Genomic DNA, 12,252 nt, shown 5'->3' with positions numbered 1-12,252 from the left:
ACCACAAAGTTCTTTCTGCCAGGCTCTGTTAAATGCCTCCTTCATCTCACTTACTTCCTCCCTCAGCCTCCCTCACACTTTGAAGCACCCTTTGATAGGCTCCATTGGGAGGTTTTAAATGGCAAGGCTTCCTTGGGTTGAGGGCAATGGGTAGGTCATTTGTTACAGGCAAGTCTGAATACAGAAAATGTTGGTTTGAAAGAGAGTCAAACAAGGCCTTCTGGGAAGTGGGGAGTGTGGTTTTTGAGGGAGTGGGCTTCTAATCGGCACTGGTATGGCAGGGGTGGCAGGCTGCTATCAATCCAGGCTCTCCTGCAGGCACAGCCTCTGGAAGGAAAGGAAACAGAGGGTGCATCTCAAGCCTGAGTATCCTTTGTGGTAGTTCTACCCAAGAGACAGGTAACTGATGCCAATTAAGAAAATCTTAAGTTTTTCACATCACAGTACTTCTTCGTCATTCATGTATTGACGTTAAATTCATGCATTAAATCCATGCTCTGTTGCCCAGCAATTGGAAGTGATCTGTTCTCTGTAAAGACCTCTAGGAAAGAATGCCCCAGGTCTCAGTATCTCTCACTAGCCTTTCCCCAGGCATTGGAAGGTTCTTGCTATAGAAACGCATTTAAAACAGTATTACGTCTTTTATTTCACGGATCTTCCTTCTCAAGTGTGTAATCCAGGGCACTGAATGCAGCAGGTGTTTTTGCACTTGATGTAGGGTAGGAAAGGGAAGGAAAATTAGATTTGCCCCTTCCGATTGTTCCAGCTACAGTCTTAGAAATTACAATTTGGTGAGGAACTGGCAATGGATATTAAAGTAATATCACTTTGGGGGATACTATTATATGAAAATAAAAGCTTCTGTTCATAAGGATATATTTAAAAATCATTTATTAAAATATTGCTTAGAATTTGAAAATTCATCAATAGGTGAATTGTTTGAAAAGTGTGGTTTATCCATACAGTGAGATGTTATACGCTTTTAAAAATAACTTGGATCTACATGTAGTAACCTGGAAAGAGGCCCATTATACAGTGTTTAATGAAGAAAGCAAGTTTCTGAGTAATGTATATAACATGATTCCATTTATATACCGCATACCCCAACAGCACACACTTTTATATATATATATATAAAACTTAGGTCTTATATATATTTTCATGAGCAAAAAATAGAGAAGAGTACACAGTAAAATGTTAATATTACCTTAAGAGGGTAAAGTTTTAAATGAAAGAAAAATCTAACAAAGTTTAAATTAAAATAAAATCCCCTGAGAAGAAAGGGATCAGAATGGTTACATGGTCCAGAAGGGAAAAGGTGGACTCAATCACAGCTTTGTTTTACCACCTCCACTCATTGTGCATTTTCAGGTTGGGTTGCCCTGACGCACCAGAGATCAGCCCTATCCTAAGGCAGATCACAATGTGTTATGCCACAAGTGATATTGGTAAACAGTGCATTTGGAAAGTCAAGGCTGTAAAACTTCTCATCTGTGAAAGTTTCCAAGACATACAAGAACTTTGGTATCTTGATTAAAAGAATGTGTCTCTAGCCACACTTGGAATCTACCAGGCTTCTGGTTGAGGCCCTATAGCCTCCAGGGTCTCCCTGTCCATATCAATAGATACTGCTTACAGGACCTACCTGACTACAAGCCATTGATTATAGCTATATTTAACCTATGAGAACCAATGCATAAGACCCCCAGTAGTACCTAAATCTATTATAACACTTAGTATATTAGAGTTAGTCATTTAACCAACTCTGCCTGGAAGATGAGGGTCACCAATGCAGAGATAGGTCTCTTCACCTTTTAGTACAGAATACTTAGCACATGCTTGGCCCACAGTCACATAAGGTTAATAGAAAAAATATGTATTAAGTTATTGCACTGGATAAATTGAATGGCTTCCAGTGGCTTTCAGGGATTCTGGAGAGATTTCCCATAAAAAGGTGAGCCTTCATGAAAGATTTAAAAAGGAGGAAAGGGGTGGAGTATACAACCTCCACTCAGTAGAAAAAGCTAATTCTGTTGTGGCAGCACAACAGAATCTTTTGGGTCTTTCTCATCCTTAGAGAAAGGTAGGTAACAAGAGTGTTCAACTTTTTAGAATAAAACAGCAAGGATTGAGCTATAAATGCAGAAGTATTATACTAAGAAAATGCTTCCCAGATATTGTTAAAGCAAATAGTATCATATCCAGCACAAAACCACAGTGAATTGATTTAATCAGACATTATCAGAGCAAGGAAGAAATAACATTCTGGTTTTAATGGCAAAAAAACAATCCCACCTCGAATTGCTTTGCAGGTACTGGTGGCACTCAGCAAGTTGTTCTTTGGAATATTGGGCCTTGGGTTAGGGAGGAATAGGACCGCAGAGGCTTTTGTGTAGGAGAATGGCCCAGGTGTGGGGCTGCCTGGAGGTTCAGCCAGGTAGCTGGCTGCTGCAGCCTTGGCATGGCTCCCATCTGGTGTGGAACACACTAAGAACACTGCTGGGTTAGCTGCCATGAGGTGGTGATGGATCACGGCTGTGGCCTGATTCTTGAGGAGCCATGGATTCATTGCAGTGCCGTGGCCATATGTGAACCCTGGCCATGTGTGAGGTCCCCTGGGAGGAGAAGGAGAAAACCACATAATACATCCCCCCTTTCAGCAGCAACCACCGTTGGAACAAGCTAGAGCCTGAGATTTTCCAGGCAGCATGGTCCGCAGGTTAGGAATGCTGCTTCCTGATTCTAGGGGCCTTTAATTTTGGGCAACAGCAAAAGGAAGCGTTGGTTGGCCCCTAGAGATGAAGTATGGTACAGTCTTCACCTTCTGGGCTTCCAGCAAGGGCTCAGAGTTGACAGGAGACAGAATAGCAGAGTCCCAGCACAAGGCAGGTGGAACCTCAGAGGGCTTGCTCAACCTTCTGGTTCTGGTGTTTGTGGGGCCTCTACATCATCTATGCCCAGAAGTAATCTGAGCCTTTCCCATAATAGGAAACTCACTTCTTCTGCAGCATCTCACAAAGTTGGATAACCTTTCTAATTGTAACCCTCCCCAGGAGTCTCATCTCAACCACCAACACAGCTTTCCTCCAGTCCAGGCCTCTCAAGAACCTCTGAGTTAGAGATAGACCTCTTTATAGTGTGGGGTTCTTGTTTTGGATCTTCTGTAACTTAGAGATCTTCTTCGTCTGTAGGTCTTTTTGTCTGCAGATATTCTTGTCCAGTTGTCCTCCAATCATCACTATCCCTTAGAATTAGAGACTTAAAGAATCCTGATGCCCAAACCTCACTAAATCATACTCTCTGGGGGTAGAGCCAAAGCACTGGTATTTTTAAAGCTCTCAGATGATTCCACTGTATAGCCAAGGTTGAGAACCACTCTGTCTTGCTCCCTGAACCTGGTCAACTTCTTGGGGTTTATGCTATGGAATCAAGTGTCCTAGATTTGAATCTTGCCTCTACCACTTGGGCAATTTCTTGTGTTTTTGTTTTCTCATCTGTTATATGGGGATAATAATATCTACTTCAAAGAGCTGCTAAACCAGCTACATGAGAACACATGTAGGTCAAGAATAGTCTCTGGCATATAGTAAGTTTTTAGTAAGTGTTATATAAAATTTAACTCATGTGCCTAGGACAGGGCCTAGCGAATGTTGACATAATATTTGTGCAATTTCCATGAGATAGGCATTGTTCTATGCACTTTATTTTTGTTGCACTGAAGATCTCGCATAAGAAAAATTACGTAAATAAAATGCGTCTTCAGAACCTCTTTACCTGGTAGGGTCTATTGTTTCAAACTACCCATTTAACTCATACCCTAGTGAACTCTCTGAACCCCTTATCATCCCATGTGTTTTCTTGCCTCCCATGAAAATCTCCTTAAGAGTTCTACAGAAGATCTGTACCTTTAAAAGCATCCAACATGACTAAATTAAGAGCTCATCAATGGTCAATTCAATATGTTTTGTTGCTTCTTGTTAAGTCTAGTGCCTATTAATGAGCTAGGCATTTAAGAGATGCCTAGTAAATTGTTTGTGGCATGACTAAACTAATGAACCTGGTAAAAGACTACGCTAATGTATTTTTGCAGAAGAGATGGAGAAAGATTGAATTCACATGAATGGTGGGGATGCTGAGAAAAGAGTTCTACAAAGTACCTACTCTGTGCTAGGCACTTTTCACTATCATAAGAAGTGAATGTTCAGGTCATCTCTTGGTGTATAACAAATCACCCCAAACTTAGTCTCTTAAAGTGATAATTAGCTTGCTTGTGAATTTGTTCTTAGGTGATTACGTAGCAGGAACAGCACCTCTTTGTTCTAAGACAGCTCGCCAGGGGACTAGAGTATTCACTTTCAAAACAGTTCCTTCCTGGACTCCAGCCTTTATAGAACCACCCTAGTGGCATAGGCTCCTCACTCCCAGCCCCAGGCTGGCTCTGGGTTGGATGGGTTGGGATAGAAAACTCTTGCCATGAGAATATAGCTCTTCATCTCAGCCTCTCCACTCCCCATTCCAAAGGGAGACGTGTCTGTGCTTGGGGAGAAGCCAAGCAAAGCAAAAGATTTCAACAGCGAAAGGAGGAAACACACCCACTGAGGTTCTCATAGCAACATAATCACGCACAGGCAGCAGCCTATTTCGGTGGGAGCTTGTTTCAGCTCCCCTCCTCCCTGGTTAGTCACAGAAGGGATGCACAAGCAGAAGCAGTGCCGGGTGGGGGCAGAGTGTCGGACTGAAAGTCAGGAAGCTGGGGAGCTGGGTCCTCGGCTTGCTGATGGACCATGGGCAAATGTCCTCCTTTCTCCAGTCTTGGGGTCCTTATTTGTAAAATGAGAGGACTGGACCACAGAGCGGTGAGAATCGTTTCTTTTCTGATTTCCTTTGATTGCACAAACACTGAGACACTTTTGGTAGGGGATTAGATGTCTCTGAGAATCTTTTGTCTCTGAGAAGATGCCTAGAGAAAAAGGAATTCAACAGGGGAAAAGTCATCCTCCAGATTCACATCATTTATTTCCCTACCACTCTCTGCACGTTGGCAGGATGTGAACGGGAAGAACGACTGGGTGTTGTCAAGGACTCTGCTCACTCACCCCCAGCTCTAACCCAGGTCTGTGTTCTGAGAAGGGAAAAGGTTAAGGAGGTTAAGGTCATATTTTTATTCAAGTTTTCACACACACACATGCACACACACACAGTCTCATTAACTCAAGCCTCTTGCTACATTTTCATCCTTCTCATTCTTCATCCTCTCCTCTATCCCTCACTTCTCACCTCTACTTAGTGCAATGTATCCTCTCTTTCCCCGAGGACCAGATGATGGAGGCATATTTCGTACTGAGAAAGATTCTAGCCTTTTTCTTCAATGGACTCTGGGGTTAGTTGAGGACAGTCAGGCTCACACTTCCCAGTTATCAAAGGTGATGATAAAAGCAAATAGGGCATTTGGGAGGGACCTCCCCCAAACAAGTACAGAGATGACGTGAAGACAGCTGGGTGCTCAGGCAGCATCTTTTAGGTCTCAGTCCCTGACTTGTAGGCTGAAAGCTTAAAAGTGCAGCTGCTTTAAGGAGCCAGCCTGAGTGTCCTGTTGCAAAGGGAGAGGCAGAGTGGGGTCCCCCGCTTTTGTTCTATCTCCCACTGCCCGACAGATGGCCAGTAAGACAGAGAAAAAGCAGCTCTCAAAGTGAAGACAGGAATGCATTGTATAAAAATTCACACCCCCTGCTGCCGCCTAAACTCCCTTAAAAAAGGATCAAGAGAATCCTGATGGGTGCGTGACATCCTCCCTCTCTCCCATAAAAGGGACTTCAAAATCTGGCGATGGTGGGGGAAGGGTGAGGAGGAATAAGAGAAATGCGTGGGCAGGGGGCTGCCAGGGAAGACTGGAGTTGGGGGGGCGGCGGGCACTGCAGTCTCGCATTTGACTTTCTCCCACCCTCTTTCCCAAGCCACTCTGGCCGCCACCTTTGCCCCTTCCTCTCAGCCTGAAAGGGGCTTGGAGTCCCAAGGGCTTTGGGTACAGAGAGTGGGAGAGAAGGATAAAGAATGACACCACACTTACCCCTAGAGTTGAAGGAGTTAAGGACCCTCCCCCATCCAGACACCCACCCTTTCATTCCCCAAACCATAATTCGCCAAGGAAGGATCCAGGAACTAGCAGAGGAGCGGGAGAGCTGGGGTGGGACGGGGTGGGGAGGGTGCGAGTTCACTGTGGCCCGGTCTCGCCCGGAGCTCGCCCTAGGTGGGAGCACGCGCACCGGATCTAAGAACCTGCAAGAGCCTTGCCCGGCGCCTGCTTTCTCTGGGCCCCCAGCGCGGGCCTGGTCTCCGCGCAAGTTGTGCGCAGCGCCAGGGGAGTGGAGGCGGCCAAGACCCTCGGAGACTAGGGGAGGGGGCGGGCCCGGGGGCGCTGGGGGCCCTCGGTCTGCGCCCAGCCGCCGCCTGCTCCACCGAACCTCCTACCCCGCCCCCACTCACCCGGCTCAGCCCCTAGGAGAGACGCGCAGGAAGCGTGTTGCTTCGCCCAGCGGATCGGCAGAAGTTGAGAGGAGTTGGCGGCTGCCTCTGGCCGGCCGGACTTTGCGAGCAGCCTGGAGAGGATCCGCGACCGCCGCCGCCGCCGCGGAGCCTTCAGGGCTGCTTCCCTCGCGCTTAGCCCGCAGCGCGGGTGGAGAGGGGCGGGGAGGGGGGTCGGGGGCACGAGAAGAACTTGAAACTGTGTGAAGGAATCCGGAGCAGATGAGAAAGGAGGAAAATAAAACAAAGTGGAGACTGCAGAACAGACTCCACTGTGGCTGACTGTGCCGGCTGACGCTCCAGCAGAGGGGCTGGGTTGGATTTTTCTCTCCCATTCTCTCGCTCTCTCTTTTAAAGCTACACCAGCTCTCTCTCTTTCTCTACTATCTCTGTATCACCAAATCCTTGCTGGCTCTTATGGGCATGAAACACTCCTCCCGCTGCCTGCTCCTAAGGAGGAAAATGGCGGAGAACGCGGCCGAGAACACCGAGGTAAGGAGGCGAGCGAGCAGGGGCTCTCGGAGACCCCGCCGCCCACCCGGACCACCGCGCCGCCGCCGCCGCCGCTCAGCACCGAGTGCCAAACTTTCCCCAGCTTCATCCCGCTTGCTTCTGCCGGCCTCCGTGTGTGTGTGGTGTGTGTGTGTGTGTGTGTGTGTGTGTGTGTTGGTGGGGGGTGGGGGGGAAGTTCATGTCTCAGGTCCCCTCCCTTTTGAAAATGCAAAACAGTCACTCTCACCCCATCACCCTCTCCTGCCACCCGCTGCTCCCTTCTCCTGCCCCCAAGTCCCAAACCCTGGGCAGCCGCGCTCCCCTGCCCTCTCCTTTGGGCTCCGTGAGGGCTCCCGGGTCCCGGCTTTGTGCAGAGCTGGGGTGGGTAATCCTGGGGCCAGGTCTGCTCCCTGCAGTGTCTTGACCATCTCCTGCCGCTGCCTCAGCTTTACCCTTCAAGCTCGAGTCGGTCCCCGAGCTCTCCGTCCCCGCAGCAGCGCGGAGAGCTCCCGGCCGCGGGGGCCGAGCCGGCGGGAGAGCTTGAGCACCTCCTACAGACCCTCCGGCCCAGATCTGGGCCAGAGAGAAGTCTGCAATCGTCAGATGTCAGAGCCGCCTCTGGGGCGCTTAACCCGGCAGGGCACAAGGGCCGCGGCCACCTTCAGCACCAGGGACAGCGTCCGCCCCTGCCGCAGCCGAGCCTGCGCGGACTGTGGGGGCTGCGCGCCGCCCGCTGCAGTGAGAAACGGGTCTGCAGCCGCTCGTCCCGCAAGGGCTTTGGAGGAGGTCGCTGTAGCTCCGCAAATTGCGTTCTTGGCCCCCGCCTTCGGCGGCCTTTTTCTCTACTCTCCAGCTGGCCCTGAGCCGCAGAGAGCCCTGCTGGGCTTTGTGTCCCAAGACTCGAGGCTGTGATCCCTCGCCTCGCCCTGACCCCGCTGTCATTACAACAACCGGACTATTCCGTAGGCTCTGGGCACCTGTAGTCACGAAGGGGATCAGCGTGGGCAGGCCCCTTACCTTCCTGGAGAAACGGTGCGCCGAGGTGGGGGCGGAGTGGGGCATGTGTGTGAAGATCATCCCTTACTCAGTGGCAGGAAAAAGACACAGAGAGCAAACTCCCGGGCTCTATTAATAGCTGGGTGTCTGGTGGGGCTGCCGCACATTTCACATATGGTTACCCATATGCAGCGGGGGGCGGGGATGGGGGTGTGGCGCGGGGATTGTCCCTCTGTCTTGCCGGAATGCAAAAAGGTAGAGAGACCCTTCCTGGTCTTCTTCCCTTGAGGTCTTAACTCTGCTGCTAAAACCCCTACCCCACCGCGTAGGCAGCAAAGCTTTATAAATCCCCATTCTCTGAGAGACTAGAAGCAGCATGCATCTGGCAATTGTCGATTTCAAAACAAACACGCTCCGGGACTTGAAAGCAGTGGGGCATTCAGTAGCGAGTGCTGTCTCCTTGAGTTAGGGCAAAGCCTGCATGCCTGCCGTCCCCTCACCACTTCCTCTTCCCCAGCCCCCACCTGAGAGCAGACATTCGGCATGATGTGCAGTGCGAGGAGGCTAGCCTCCCAGAAGAAAGCCATCCTTACCAGTCCCCTCACCCTCCGCGCTCTGATCGCCCACCTGCCGAAAGGGTTTCTAAAAATAGCCCAGGGTTTCGAGGCCGCGCTTCTGTGAAGTGTGGAGCGAGCGGGCACGTAGCGGTCTCTGCCAGGTGGCTGGAGCCCTGGAAGCGAGAAGGCGCTTCCTCCCTGCATTTCCACCTCACCCCACGCCCGGCTCATTTTTCTAAAAAAAGTTTTTGCTGGCCCCTTGGCCTCGTACCCCCGCTGCCGCTTGGGGTCTGGGTGCAGACCCCTGCCAGGTTCCGCAGTGTACAGCGGCGGCTGCCGCGCTCTCCCAACCTCGGCGAGGGTTAAAGGCGTCCGGAGCAGGCAGAGCACCGCGCGCCAGGCTATTTTTACTTGCTTCCCCCGCCGCTCCGCGCTCCCCCTTCTCAGCAGTTGCACATGCCAGCTCTGCTCAAGGCATCAATGAAAACAGCAGTAGGGGCGGACGGGCTCCTGCGAACAACAACAAAACAAACAAACAAAAAACCACGTCGCGTGCGGGCCACTAATGCAGTGCGGGGAGGGACGGACCCAGCTGGGGCTCCTTGGAGGGGTGTGAGCCAGGTTGGCGGATCGGTTCTTAGCAACTTCCCTGCAGAAGGGGTAGAACCCAGACTTGGTCAAACGTGCCTAGCGGAGGCATCCAGGCAGCGTGACAATCACTTGGTTTCCCTCCAGGAACTGGCTGTTTTTGGAATAAGCCAGGACTAGAGCAGCACTTCTAAAAGTGGGGTGTTGTGGGCTTGCCTGCATTTATGGTGGATGAGAGCGGCAGGAGCACGCCTCCATGTGTGTCAGTGGGTGGTGGGGAGCGTGGTAGTGGTCCTAGTTCTGAATTCCACGTCTCTTTATCAAGCACCGGCTCTGTACCAGGAAAGCTAGGTACCCAAGTTCCAAACATGAGGACCACCTGGTCCCTGCTCTCAGGGGGGCTCACACTCTCGTGGACAACTGTGATGGATAATCCTGTAGCCACCTTTTCCTTTTTGTTGTTTATCTCATTCCATCCTCACAACAATACTGGAGTATTCATTTCTTATCCCCATTTTACAGTTGAGGACACCGAGGCTGAGGTCAAGCAGTAGCTGAAAGTCATCTGGTGGGTTAAGTCAGCCCTGAAACACAGATTGCCCCCACTTCTGATTCATTGCTGTTTGCCCTACCCTTGCTATTTCTAACAAGATGCCATGTGTGAATGGGAGTAGATGAGGAGTGGGCGGAGAGGAATACTTTGGAAGGGAGAGATGCAGTGATGGGGGTGGGCAAGGATGGGAGGAGGTATTCGTTCACAAGGTAAAGATACAGAGAGATACTCCAACCATTGGGCAGGAAGGGAGCAAGTGAAGAATAAAACTACTTACATTGTGACCAGAGCCTCCCTCCACAAAGTGAAGTAGCCAGCTAGGGCATGAGAGCATCAACATCACACGCTTGCTGGGCACTATTGGCAATGGGTGGCCCCGGAGGCACTCTTCAACCACTCTGACCTCAATTCCCTTCTCTGTTAACTTGAGCTGATTCTCCTCATGGAATAGGGCAGGTATGGGTGTAAGGAAATGCCAGGACAGCCCCCGGCACATGACAAACACGCAGTAGTGTTAGTTCCATGTATGCTTTCTCCTGATCACTCAGCTATGCTTCTCTTCCTCAGCTAAGGGAATCACCATTCTCCTGCCAGCCTCTTCTCCTTCTCCCCTGTTCCCTAGGTGTCTTTCAGAAACCTCCTCTGTGGCCTTCTGGAATATTTGCAAAGCCTCCAGTCCCACTCTCCTCTTCAGCCCATTGTCAGTGCCCAAGACAGGTCATCTCACCTCTGCCCTCACTAAGGCACTTGCCTCTGAACTGCTGTTCCTCTTCTCAAATCCACCCTCATAGTCCTACCGTACTGGATCAGCTTTTGGAAGCACAAATCTGCTCATGATCAGGCAGCTCTTTAAAAGCTTAGGAAGTTGTCCTGTTGCCTACAGGACACTGAATAAAGCCCAGTTTCCTTAGCATGGTGGGCATAGCCCATTAATACCTGCATCATGCAAATCTCGGAAAAGACCTCTGACTGCGTACCTGAATGCTTTTGTGCATACTCTTCCCTCTGCCTGTGCCACTCTTTCCCCCTTCTCTCTGGAAAACAATCTTTTTCAACCTGCAAGACCCGGCTCAAATGTTACCTCCTCTGGGCAGGCTTCCCAGATCTGCCATTTATCCTCTCTCCCCAGGGAGGGTGATGTCTCTTTGTTATGTGTTCCTAACCCCTGTCTCTCACTTTTCCTATTGCAAGATAATTGACTTTTTGTGTGTCTATTTATATGTCTATTAGATAATGCACTTTTTTTTTTTTTTGAATATCCTGTTCTTAGTACTGGGCCTCACACACAATAAGTAATAAATGTTAATAAATGTTGACTGAATTGATGTTTGTGATTGTAAACAAACTCTTGAGGCTTCTGGGCTTTAGTCACTCATGGCTTTCTGGAAATTGGGATTCCTATCTCCCACCACCCCACCTGTCTCCTGTACTTACGTTGCTGTGGACCTTTGAAACTCAAAATGGGTAAATATTCTGGGAATCAAGGTGCTGAAGCCAGTCAAATCACGGGTACATTTTGGTTCTTCCTGTACCTATTCAATATTCAGTAATGATTGACTCTTATTATGGAGTAGTCATTTGAATAGCAGATAAATGGATTAATCACAATTCCTAATTATGAACCATGGGGGATAATGGACCCTCCTGAGCTACTGCTTGCTTTACTGATTCTTGGTGAAAGTCTGATGCATGATGCATTATTTACGGTGATGACTCCCTGATTAGGGTTTTATCACCTCAAAGGAGAGCCCCCAGGAGTCAGGTAACAGTTTTAGCAAAGAGTCACTTTGGAGACTGTTTTTTTTTTTTTTTTTTTTTTTTTTTTTTTTTTTTTTTTTTTTTTTTTTTTAATGTTCTGTTGACTTGCTGGCCCAGGGAGAGGGAATAATTACAGGTTGGAAAAAATCCTACAGTGTGACAATGAGATTAGGGGTTGCAGTGAGTTATGGGGATAACTGAGCTGACTTCTGGCATGGTGTATCTTGGTGGTTTTGGCTAATAGATCTTTCTCCTCAGGAAGTTGCTTTCAGCTGAAGAATGTGGTCCCATTATTACAGGGGTCAGGGAATTGAGGAAGAGGAAGAACCCGGCCCAGTTCTTTGAGGATGGTCTTCATCTATGTCTGTTTCTGCAGAGTGTGTACACTAACTAGTAGACTATGGAGACAGACTTCCTGGTTTTCAATCCAGCTCTGGACCTAGCAGATGTGTTGCTACATTGAGCAAGTTGCTTATCGTCTCTGGGCCTTTTAAGATTGTTGTGATGATGAAAAGGGTTAATTCATGCGAAGGAATTAGAGCATTGCCTTATACATGGTGAGTTCTCAATAAGCATTTATGATTATTATCCTGTTAGCTTTTAGGAGTCTTGCCAAAAAAGTGCAAACTGAAAGTATTCTCCCACTTTCTCATTTCTGTAGCTGAAATGATCCATAAAGCCCTAGTCCGTGTCACTTTTTCCTCCCTCTGCAAACACCAATTTCAGTCCTTAAGTGAGCTCAGGAGAATTAAGAAGATACCCACTTTTTTTGCCTGGCGAATTTGG

The 12,252-nt window shown here is 48.9% G+C and overlaps 1 protein-coding gene across 2 annotated transcripts in view; it reads left to right on the top strand.

The window, feature by feature from the left end:
* The window catches only part of PRMT8 (protein arginine methyltransferase 8), a 208,106-nt gene that overhangs the window by 104,248 nt on the left and 91,606 nt on the right, over positions 1-12,252 (top strand). Inside the window, exon 1 of one of the 2 annotated variants that reach the window (XM_010359170.2) lies at positions 6,523-7,014. The exons of the other annotated variant lie outside the window; for it this stretch is intronic. Within the exon in view, the coding sequence (XP_010357472.1) occupies positions 6,940-7,014 (75 nt within the window). The 5' untranslated portion in view covers positions 6,523-6,939. Of the gene's footprint in view, positions 1-6,522; positions 7,015-12,252 lie in introns of those variants that run through there. 2 annotated transcript variants of the gene reach the window in all.

Source organism: Rhinopithecus roxellana, chromosome 10 (assembly GCF_007565055.1).
Source record: "Rhinopithecus roxellana isolate Shanxi Qingling chromosome 10, ASM756505v1, whole genome shotgun sequence".
In the NCBI taxonomy this organism is placed as follows: domain Eukaryota; kingdom Metazoa; phylum Chordata; class Mammalia; order Primates; family Cercopithecidae; genus Rhinopithecus; species Rhinopithecus roxellana.
This window is presented reverse-complemented; position numbering and strand designations above follow the sequence as displayed.